We start from the raw sequence: 11,818 nt of genomic DNA, 5'->3' as shown, positions 1-11,818 counted from the left end.
TGTGAGAGAACAAGCTGCCAGGTGTGGGACTCGAACTGCAGTTAGCCATGAGGGAGTCCAGCAACTTAACCACCATGCCATCTGTTGGTCCCCCAAAACTGCAAATTTAATTTGAAAGTTTTACAGTTCTGAATCTCAAAGCAAGCCCATTGAAAATTTATTAGGTCATCAAAAAAATTTTCCATGATGCTTATATTGCATCTTCACATCTGTGGCTCACATCTGGTTAGGCAAGAAGGAAAAAAAAAGATAGGAAGTGTGGGGAGCTGAGAGAAGGAGGTTAGCACCCCACAGAACCACTTACTCTCTGGAGACTACAAGCACTCTTGTAGATCACTTAAAACATTAAGGTCTACTGCAAAAGGGTTTCAAGACTAGCTCTGTAATCTAGAATCAGGACAAATAAGTTTCCTAAAAAGTAAAACCAAGCCTTAGACACACAATGGCTTTATGAAATCCTGTGCAGTGATTAATCTGTGTTAGTATAATCAGGATGATAACTCCTTGGGTTTAGTTTAATTTGGATCACGATTCAAATTTATGTCAAAACTTAAACTGTCTAGAGTGGCATTTGTTCAATCTGTGTGTTCTATTCATTGTTAGAAAGTGTACATTTCTTACCCTCAAAGGATTTAAGCAAGGATATAATAAAATTCAAAAGCAAGAGAAGAATTCCTTTCTTCAAAATAAATGAGCAGAGTATAATACTGTCTTCACTGAGTTCTACGGAATGTTTTAGAATGTTCCCCAAAAAGAGCTGCTGGATTTTGTCTTTAATAAAATTTCAATCTTAAATAAAAGTGGATTCTTTAACTGTGGGGGCAATACTCTGAAAAATCCCTGAATTAAAGAAATATTTGGACTATAACATATGTTAAGAATAGGAATTTTTAAAATTAAAATAAAAGAATAAACAAATAAAAGCACGAGTTAAAATGCATGAAAAGAATAAAACAAAAATTGAAAATCTTTCCAGAGACTTAAAATTCCTCCATAATCAATCAGAATTTTCAAACCATAATTAAATGAATTGTTAGCAACATTAGGAAATAAACAGGAGGAAAAGACTATAGACGAGACTATGAAAATGATAAGAAAAAGAAAACAAAGGTTATGGCTCAAGTCATACACAGCTCTTACAAAGTACAAAATATTCATGATTTATCCTACAAGATTTACAAAGCATCGTCATTCTCAAGATTAAAAACTAACAGAGAAAATGTCACTACATCATCTAAAACTTGGTACTTTAAACTCTTAAATTTTAAAAAGTTTATACCCTGTGCTTAGAAGTAGGTAGGTTGACATCAAGGAAAGAAGAATGCTGAACAATCGCTGAAAGAGGATCGGAGAGCTCAGAAGTGGCACGACCAAGGACGATGCTGCAAAAAACACACCAGGTGATTCGTCAATAAAAGAGACACCAAGTATGCTAGCTTAAAAGCCCTGAGTAATCTATTATGCTTTATGGCATTTATGGTTTGTGTGACCTTTAAATGAGGCTATATTTGCTCTACTTCCTTCTGTAAGACATGAGAAACCTCAGCCGGCTGCCCTGTACTCAGTCGTTAAGCGCGGCATGGAGGCTGTGGAATCCGATGGCTGAGTAGAGTTTAAGTCCCAGCCCTGACAACTTGGGGAAAAACAAAGAACCATGCAGGGCACATGTGCACATGCCCAAGAACAACCTGATGGGATGGAGGACTGGAAGGAAATGGACTGCGGTGTGGCCAGGCCCCACTGGGGGTACTTTCCCTCTCACGCATTTGTGCGTCTATATGAAGAAGATTATGAAACTGTACTTTTGGAGGCTCAAAAATAGACTTGAACAAGTAGAAGGACAATGCTTGTTCTTGGTTACAAGCTACATGACCCAAGGTCAAAATGTGTTTTCCCTAAATTAATCTGTAAATTTAATGTGATCGCAATAAAAATCCTATGAGCTATTTCTAAAATTAAAATATCGACCTGAAGTTCAGTATTAAATACTACATTAGTATTAAAATGTACTAAAAAGTCTCTAACTAAAACAGTGCTACTTGTCTATGAAGAGAGAGCTCAATGAAGTAGAACAGAAAGCCCAGAAACAGACCAGTGTGTCTCATGTATGATAAAAATGCTATTTCAAACCACTGGGGCAAATACATTCTTTATAAATAAGTAAAATTAGGATAGCTGGATAGCCATCTGGAAGAAAAAAACACTAGACCATCCCTTAAGCTATTTGTAAAAATAAACTAAGTAGATCAAGCATTGAAATGTAAAACTGAAACTACACAAGTATTGAAAAAACAGATTCCTCTATAACCAAGGTATCACAAAAGACTTTCTCACAATGATTAAATTTCAAGATACATTTAAAAAGGTAATTGATAACATAAAATAAAAATATTTTGCATGATCATAAATAAAATAAGCATAGTCAAAAGATAAATGACAAAAAACTTTGTAACATATTCATGGGTAAAAGGCTAATATCCCTAACTTATAAAGAGCTTTAAAAAACAGGAAGAAAAGGACCAAAAATCCTATGAAAAAAACAAGGAAAAGACATGAATAGATAATTCTCCAAAAGAAATACAAGAATGGTCCTTAGGTACAGCCTGTGACCTGGTAGTTGGGACAGCTGGATCCCATATGGCTGACTGTACAGTCCGCCCTGACCAGAGGGCTGTAAAGAATGCTGGGCAATGTGTGAGCATGCCCCATTCTCAGGAGAATAGAGAGGGAGGGGCTGTGGCACGGCCCTGGGGGGTGATTTCTCACTTTCCCTCGCACTGCCTCTCTCTGGTGAGCATATGCACCCTATGTCAAAAGCCTGAAACAGGGACCAGCAGTTAGCATAATGGCTATGTCGCTGGACTCCCATGTAGTCGACCGGGGTTCGCGTCCCGGACCCAGTGGCTTAAACTCACGCCGGGTGCGTGTGCGTGCGTGCCCGTGCCCAAGATCCCGAGAGGAGAATGGAGGAGAAGGGAATGCAGCATGGCCATCCCCCCCGGGGGTGATTTCTCGCTTTCTATCTCTCTGTCTCTCTCTGGCGAGCACACGCGCACTAAAAAAAAAACCCCAAAAAAAAAAAAAAAAAAAAAAAAAAGCCTGAAACAAACAAAAACTGGAAAATCACCATTCTGTAGACATCATGACAAAGACTGCATCAGAAAATAATTATAAATGGGTTGTAAACCTAGGGGAAATGTTGGCAAGAAGGGTATTTGAGGATCTTATAGTATCTCTCCACTGAGAGCTTATTAGTTTGCAACAGAGGCAGGAAAAGAACATCTTCAGTGAAAAAACTGGACAACACCTTGAACGTGGTGATCAAAGCCACATCGTCAGTGAGGGGCAGATTATGAGCATCCAGATCTGATCCTAAGGATGGAGGCAGCACTGTTATATCGTATTCTGGCCACTACGGCAGAATCTCAACTTAGTTACAAGGAGACATCTGACAGACACGAATTAGGTAACAGTGTATGGGGGTGGTGGCTGTCTTCTTCAAATTCTTCAATAGCATAGAAGGTAAGGAAAAGAAAAATGCCATACAGGTAATTACTAGGTCAACTCAAAAAATTAAAGATGAATTGAAAAAATAAAAAGAGATAAAATACTACTGAATCAATTGTTTAAAAATTTATCTACACACTTAAATATACTACACGCACTTAAACACTCAGATAAGACTTAAGCATACGAAGTAAAGCATGGCTTTCTGTAATTCTTTTAATATTCTATTTCTTAACCCTTACAGAAGTTTTCAAAGTTTAAAAATTAGATCTAATGCTATGTGAACAAGGCCTATTAATTTTTCTTCTTCATTGTGGTCATTTCTTAAGGAGCTGAGTCAGGCTACAAAGAAAGGGGGCCGGCAGGTGGCATGGTGGTTGGAGATGCGGGACTCCTACATGGCCAACCGTGATTCAGGTCCCGGACCTGATGGTTTGCTTTCTCACTTTCCTCCTCTCCCTCTCTGGCCAAATTAAAAAATAATAATATTAAAGTTAATAAAATAATTCTTTAAAAAAAATAAAGGAAGGACAACGTGGAGAGCAGTGTTGGGCTGCCGCTTAGGCACAACCCACCCTCTATCGCTTATCTGCCGGTACTGCTGATCTGCTGATGTGGCTGCATGTGACTGCATGGCTGTGAAGTTGTGCGGGGTCTTACCAAGACTTCACTTCAATATTCTATTTCCTGTTCATAATCACTGGGTTTTCTGTGACTCTGAGACATCATATGACAGGTCAGTACAAAATCATCCACTGGAACATTACTCCCTCTTACCGTATAGAATACAAGTTCCAGACAACAGAATTTTAATATGAGGGAGCAGTCATTCATACCATCCATGCAGAATGAATTAGACAGTAGTTCTACCACTCAAGAGAATTTAAAAGAAAAGGTGGAGGCCAGCAGTAGCACAGCAGCAAACATGCTCTGAGAGGTGATATCACAGGGGAGGTTTCCACTTCAAGTCCAGAAACCTCTGAATACACTGAACAAAGGCTCACTCATGGGACCACCAGACGGCATAATGGTTACAGCACTGGACTCCCACGTAGTCGACCTCAGTTCGAGTCCTGGACCTGGTGGCTTAAAACTCCCACTGTGTGTGTGTGGTGCGTGTGCATGTGTGTGTACACACGCCCAAAATCCCAAGAGAATGGAGGAGAAAGAATTGTGGCAAGGCCATTCCCTCCCCTGGGGGGTGATTTCTCGCATTTGGTCTGTCTTTCTAGCAAGTGCAAACACCCTATAGCAAGAATCTCTCTTAAAAAAAAAAAATACTTGCTCATAATCTGAGACTGGCTAAAGGCTGGGGACAGACTGTGGTGCTGAGACTCAGTTTGGGATCATTTCTTTCTCTCTCTCTCTCTTTCTCTCTCTCTCTCTTTCTCTGTCTCTCTTTCTCTATACTGTTTCTGTGTCTCTCACTCATGGAAGAAATAAACAAAATTAATATGAGAAAAAAAGGGGGGAAGGTGGCCTGCAAAATATCCATTAAAAATATGTCTCTGTGTGTGTGTATTTATATGTATAAATGTGATGACAGCAAATTATTGTCCAAATACATACTCACCTAAAAGACTCACCAAGTAGTTTGGAAAGTGGACAAATCAAAATTTTAGGAGATACATGTCTGATTCCTGCTCTATTTTTAAGCTTCTGCTTGGGCTTTAAGAGAAATACAAAGAAGAATGCTCCTATCACAAAATAATCCCCCTTTTAAGGTGAAGTTCTGTTCAAAGATCCTTTCAAACGATGAACAACAAATATCAAAAGGATCTTTGAACAGATGTATGTCAAATCATGCTGAGGCATTGTAAGTTGTCAATTTTTTTTTTCAATTGCCAGAGAGCACCCTCACTGGCCGAAGAGAGAGAGAGAAAGAGAGAAAGAGAGACAGAAAGCATCCCCCCACCCATTTCCAACAGGGCCTGGTCACACCTTAATCCTTGTTCCTCCACTTCACCCCATTAGGCTTTGGGGTACACACATGCACATGCATACACCCAGCGTGCTTCCCGAGCCATCAGAGTGGGATTGAAACAGCAGTAGGCCATGTGGGATCTGGCTTTCTAAGTACAGTGCTTCACTGCTACACTATGGAGCTGACCTCACAAAGTGTCTTATTAAAATGGAAAACTTCAATTTACAACTTGCTCTTCTCATCCAATTGGAAGGGAAAGACTAGTTACTTTAAATTGCATATGTCTGCTACAAATACATCCTAACATTTCAAAATAACAATCTCTATACATAAAGAATAACCTTTGAAACATTTAGCTAACTTTATAAAATGTGTAATGTGTTGAGAGTTGACTAACTGATGTAACTTTCAGGAAGGAAAACACAGATAACATTTAACTGTTTCCTAGTTCCCTGTGTAAGAACCGAGAGTTTATGAATTGACATGAAAATTAAACACAAGATCCTCTTCACAAAACCCTTATCTCTTAGGCAAGCATGCAGGGAATTTTTATCAGATGTTAAGAAATACACAGGGTTTTCAAGTCCTAAATATTCTTTTAAGTAATTCTTATTAATATAGATATGCTAACAAGACTTCTAATCTTCTTTGTCAAATTCTGACAGGAGACATAAATAATAACCGGTTATTACCACTTTCCTGTAATGAACGATTTCTTCCAATAACAATAATACAGACAGGAATGGATCACTGAAGACAACCATCCTGATGGAAAGTTAGCTCATTTACCTAACGTCGCCCAGCTAAGGATCTGATTCGGCAGCGGCAGCCCCCGCTTCTGGAGCAGGCTGCTGTGAGTGCTATGCACGACATACAGGGAAAGCACTGTGCTCAGCATCTGAAAGCAAGACGAAACAGATAAATAAAAGAGAAGGTGGTGAGAAGCCACATACTAGAAAAAGGCTTAGAAAACTGCTGGGATAAACTGGAATCTGGCCAAAGTGCTACAGAAATTGGGCTAGCTGGCCTTCCTTCGGCCAAGGCTAAGAATCAGTACTCTCAACGCCAAGCAAAGGTCCTCCTCTACGAGCATGAAAGGAGACATTTTACACTATCCAGAGTGTTTGGGCAAGGGTGTTATCACACTGTTTCTATTCCTTATAAGGGTTGAAGTTTCCTTAACTCGGAAATAAAGAGGGTAACGGTACGCAGTTTGGCGTTTATAATTTAGTGCCTTCCATCTCTGCAGCCTGCTCACCGTAATATCCACTTACTCATTCAACATATTCTTGTGTTTTGACTACTGACTTCACACTGGGACTATAAGTACAAAACTCTTCAGAGAATATGTATAAACGAGCATAAAAGTTGCTAAACTTCCGTTATAGGCTGGCAGCCTATATTCTTTTCTTTTCCTTTCTTTTTTTAGGTTTTTGCCATAGGGTGTGTACATTTGCCAGAGAGCAACAGAGTGAAGGAAAAATGTGAAATCAACCCCCAGGGGGATGGCCACACCACAATCCAGATTCCCCTCAGGATTTCAGGCATGCACGCACCCAGTGCTTCTCAAGCTGCTGGGTCTGGGACTCAAACTGCGGTCAGTCATGTGAGAATCCGGCGCCTTAGCCACTGCTGGCCCCTGCAAGCCCATTTTTACACATACTGTTTTACTGGAAGATAGTTACTCTCACTCATTTACATGCTGTCCCACTTTGCATTACAATGGTAGAATTGAAAATCTGCAACAGACTCCGTATTACCTATCCGCCTAAAATACTGGGTTGTCGGAAAAGTCATGTATTTTTTCTATGCAAAAATGTGTGGTGATTTTTCCAACAACCCAATATTTACTATCTGACATTTTAGAAAAAATGTTCGTTGAAGTCAGAGCTAGAAAATGAACTGCCATTTTAAGAAAATAAATTAGAGGGGGCCCACAGGTGGGGTGGTGGTTAAAGCACTGGATTCTGACATGGCAGACTACAGTTCAAGTCCCTGAGCTGGTGGCTTGCTTTCTTACTTTCCCTTTCACTCTCTCTCTGTCTCTCTCAGGTCAAATAAAAAAAATAAATAAATTAAATTAAATTAAATCAATAAATCTTTAAAAAATATTAAGAAATGTGAACAAAGCACCCTTTGAGATCAGATTAGCACCCTTATCATCAAATCCTAGAATTATATTTAATTTACTCTTACATTTTTGGTGAATTAAGAAGTAAAAATGCTATCAATCAAACTATGACACAAACCTAGCATCTTTTCAAGTTTGATACATTCGAACTTCAGAGATGTTAAAACAGTCAGGGAGTCAGACAGTGCTGCAGTGGTAAAACCTAAGCTCTTGAAGCTGACCCACTTCAGGGGGGTTCTGAATTCACATCTGGAGACTTCTCTGAGTATGCCACATCAGGTGTGCCCACGATTTGGGATGGCTGAAGCTGGAGTAGACTACGGTGGCAGGTCCCTGCGGGGGATGCTGTCTCTCTTTTTCTCTCTTTGTGTCTCTCTTGCTCAGGGAAGAAATAGATAATCTCTTTGTGTCTCTCTTGATCATGGAAGAAACAGATAAATAAACTTGAATAATAGGGACCTTCTGAAGTAGGAAAAAATGTTTATCTTGGAATCGATGAAATACGGTAGGCAGTAGAGGAATTCGTACAAATTAATAAAACCAAAGCAAAAAGGAATTTTGTAACAGAGTCACCTATTACTCGGGTGTTTTTCTAACAAAGCACATAAGAGTTTTCGCATGATGTCCCTTGGTCCTCTAGAGTATGATTCAGAGACTACCACTCTGTTAACGTACTCGCTATTATATATGAAGGAGGGTTCTGTCGAAGCTGCTGTGGCTTTAGTGTGAAGCCCATTACTGTATCATGTAAAATGAAACACATTTTAGTGGTTTGACGGGACTGTTGACAACATATTTCTTCTCTTTTTATAGGTTCTCTGTTGTTCTCCAAGAATGATTTTAACTTGCTATATCAATTGTGGCATATTTTTATTTCAGCGTGTTTTTGGAAATATTTTCTATAACCCCAGCTTTGTTCTAAGGAAATTTTTTGAGAAGACTGATATAGTTTTGTTTTGGACCAAAGTTTCAGATGTGGTTACTTAGTTATTCACTCACTTAAAAGAAAAAAAAAAAAAGTAGCTTCCAGCCTTACCTACAAAAAGTTATAATTTTATAGATTACATCATATAATCTCTAGCTCTCACAAGTGGTTAGATATTATCTCTACAGATTCAAAGCAAACTCGAGTCCAATTACCAAAAGCCACACATCTATTCAGAGTATGCAGTACTACTAGGAATTGACTCAGCTTTGAAACATCAAGTGCAAAGCCTTTTCACTGCACCAACGCCACCAACCAAGCTGAAGTTTACTTTTTCCTAGGATTTCATCTGAAGTCTTAAACTGGCTGTTCTTCATATAAACATATCTCAGGATGCTTTCACTTCAAAGAAGCAGGCCTTTTCGATGAGGATAATATGGAATCTTGGTCAAGAGGAAGCTCTTTTGAGCTCCACTTTTTAGTTGGTAAGGACAGCTTGGTCTCTTTAACACCCTGGAACTCTTGGTGACTTTGGGTTGCAACTTGACCTTTTTGCTAGGTTATACCTTTTGGAGAACATGTTTCCATGTACTAGTTTAAACAGAAACTTTATTAACTAGTAGATATTGAGTGACAAAAACACAATGGTATTGTTAAGAAGAAAATTAATGACAACTACAAGATATATTTTAGTATGTCATTAGTATTAGATAGTATTGAAAATCTATAACTGACCTGTAGTAGATATATCAATAGCTGTTCCTTTACAAAACTATCTTTTCTTTTCCTGAGAGATGTTACAGCAAACAGGGATAGCAGAAGAACCAGCAAGCCTGCTCCCATTCTGTTTTAAAAGACAATTCACCATGTAAAATTTTATTGAGATGTTTACCAAATACATCATGGGAAACATTTTAATGTAGAATCTTTTAGTCATCTGGAGTAATCAAGATAAAGTAATAATATACAGAGGCATAATATGAAATTCTTAAAACAACTGTAAGGATGGACCATTTGTCACCTCGTAATTTTTAAGGTATCTTTACTTCATCTCTATAGCTTGATTTTGAAATTTTTATGCAAACCAACTATCATAATTCTTAGTGCGAATTCGATAAATTTATGGAAAACATTATAAAAGATAGCTAAACAAATGCATCATAAGTTTCTTTAACTTACATTGTGTGGCCATGAGCACAACCCATACGAAAAGGATATACATTAATAATCCATATTATTTCTAGCAGGACAAATAGCTCTTCCGTCATTGACCTTGATGTTTTCTAGATTCCTCGCATTTTAACTAGATTTCTCGTATTTTAACAAGTTTATTTGCTTCTAGTGTTCATCTTTAATAAAATACACAAATGGGAAATTTCTTTGGAGATCATTTGCACGATCTTTTCTCCTTTTAGTACATGACAAATTCTGCTCAGCTATGCAGTACTGCTTGAGCAGGACCAACAGGCAACGACTGATGTAAAGAAGAAAAGGGGCTTTACAGAGACAATGGGAGAGCTGACCCGAAGACACAATAAATGAAAACATCAAATTCACTTATTCATACACTATTTATAGTTTATGACAGTTGCAAGATGTTTTGACCTAGTAACACTTTAATAAATCATAGCTTAAATAGTAAGCTTTTAGATCTCCATACGTTTTGGTTTTTGCTAATAAATTGAATTCATGGGATAATTCCTGATCTATTTTATACTGGTATTCTTGCACAAATGAGAAAAAATGTATAGAACCTCATAAATTTCCACATACTTAAAAAAAAATACTTAGTTAAACTTCTTTTGGTTAAAAAAGATATACCAAAAAAAAAATTTTAAAAGACATCTCTTCACCTTTTAAAAGATAAAATGTTTGAAAAGATGCTTTCAGACTTCAAAAGAAAGTAACAAAGATTAGATTATTAGAAAATGGTAACTGTTAGAAAAGAATGTAAACATCTTGTTACTTTCTTCTGAAGTCTGTAAGCATTGTTAAGAAAGGAAACATTAAATGATATAATGATCATTTAGCTTGCCAAGCACACGTGTGGCATAGACACACACACCCCCCCACACACACACAAACACACAAAACTAGTAGTAGCTAGACTACTGAAAATAATTTAAAAACATAGTTTATACAAAAGGAAACCAGTTGCTTTAGAGAGTTTTAGGGCCTTAAAGAGAAATAAACACCAGGAGAAGGGAGAATTCAGGGAAGGTATCCAGAAGAATTTTCAAACAATTCAAATGACTGTATGTGAGGAGGTTGTCTAGGTACATAGCTTTCTCCCACAGAGATCTTTACATTTAGAATGGAACAGGAGAACAGTTCATTGTTCTAAAACATTTTGGTGCGACTACGCTCAAAGGCAAATGTAAGGGGTAACACAGCGGTGTTTAAAACTCACTCGATATACAAAAGAAAAACCTCCCAGGCTTTATTTATTTTTATTTTTTGACATTTTAAGTGACTGGCATGATTTCATTGTCCGTGAAGGCCTGGAAGCATCTCTGGGTAGCCTTAATGACCCCTACAGCCTAGGTCGAAATCACGACTGATAGATGCAGTATTTTAATTTTCTGCTTGTACACATGATTTTAAGCTCTTGGCCAAGTTTAGGTTCACTTTCGTAGTGTTGAGCGAGAAAAAAATTGTACTGAAAATAAAATAAAATAAAATATTATTCATACACTAGCGAGAGATTTGGCTTTCGACCTACAACCGGCATCAGTGGGAACACTGCCAGGAGCAGAGAGAAGAAAGTCCAGCTCAGTGAGGTAACCTGAAAATCAGGAAAGAAAGTTAACTTTAGACAAATATGGAAAGTAAATGGCTTTAGTGTCTCCAGACCGCATGACTGAAATGAAAAGGAAAACATACACCTTACAGCTACTGATTTTAAAAGTAACACAGTCTTTGTTTGTGAAGGACTTGTTGCATCATAGATGCTGTATTAAATGAGCATTTGATTCTCAGTAACCTCAAACAGCAGGTTTTTATTATCCACAGTACTTTAGATGAGAAAACTGAGCTTAGAAAAGCCAAAATGGGGGCCAGCGGGCAGCATGGTAGTTAAGGTGCTGGAATTCCCACATGGCCGGCCATGGTTTGAGTCCCGAACCTGGCGGCTTGCTTTCTCACTCTCCCGCTCCCTCTCTGGCAAAATTCATGTGAAAAATAATATTAACAATAATAATAATAATAATAATAAATCAATAATTCTTTTTTTTTTTTTGAGAGAGAGGTTTTTGCTACAGGGCGCGCGCACTCGCCAGAAAGACAGAGAGACAGAAAGCGAGAAATCACCCCCCAGGGGGGATAGTCACGC

At 38.1% G+C, this 11,818-nt stretch overlaps 1 protein-coding gene across 2 annotated transcripts in view; it reads right to left on the bottom strand.

Moving 5' to 3' along the window:
- The window catches only part of PIGN (phosphatidylinositol glycan anchor biosynthesis class N), a 146,499-nt gene that overhangs the window by 57,063 nt on the left and 77,618 nt on the right, over nucleotides 1-11,818 (bottom strand). For both annotated transcript variants that reach the window (XM_006141848.3, XM_027766258.1), the window contains 4 exons: nucleotides 11,181-11,272; nucleotides 9,223-9,331; nucleotides 6,221-6,329; nucleotides 1,280-1,382 (listed from right to left, as the gene is read on the bottom strand). In XM_006141848.3, coding sequence (XP_006141910.1) covers nucleotides 1,280-1,382; nucleotides 6,221-6,329; nucleotides 9,223-9,331; nucleotides 11,181-11,272 — 413 coding nt within the window. The remainder of the gene's footprint in view (nucleotides 1-1,279; nucleotides 1,383-6,220; nucleotides 6,330-9,222; nucleotides 9,332-11,180; nucleotides 11,273-11,818) is intronic.

This window comes from Tupaia chinensis, unplaced genomic scaffold, assembly GCF_000334495.1.
Source record: "Tupaia chinensis unplaced genomic scaffold, TupChi_1.0 Scaffold000065_2, whole genome shotgun sequence".
Classification (NCBI taxonomy): Eukaryota; Metazoa; Chordata; class Mammalia; order Scandentia; family Tupaiidae; genus Tupaia; species Tupaia belangeri.
This window is presented reverse-complemented; position numbering and strand designations above follow the sequence as displayed.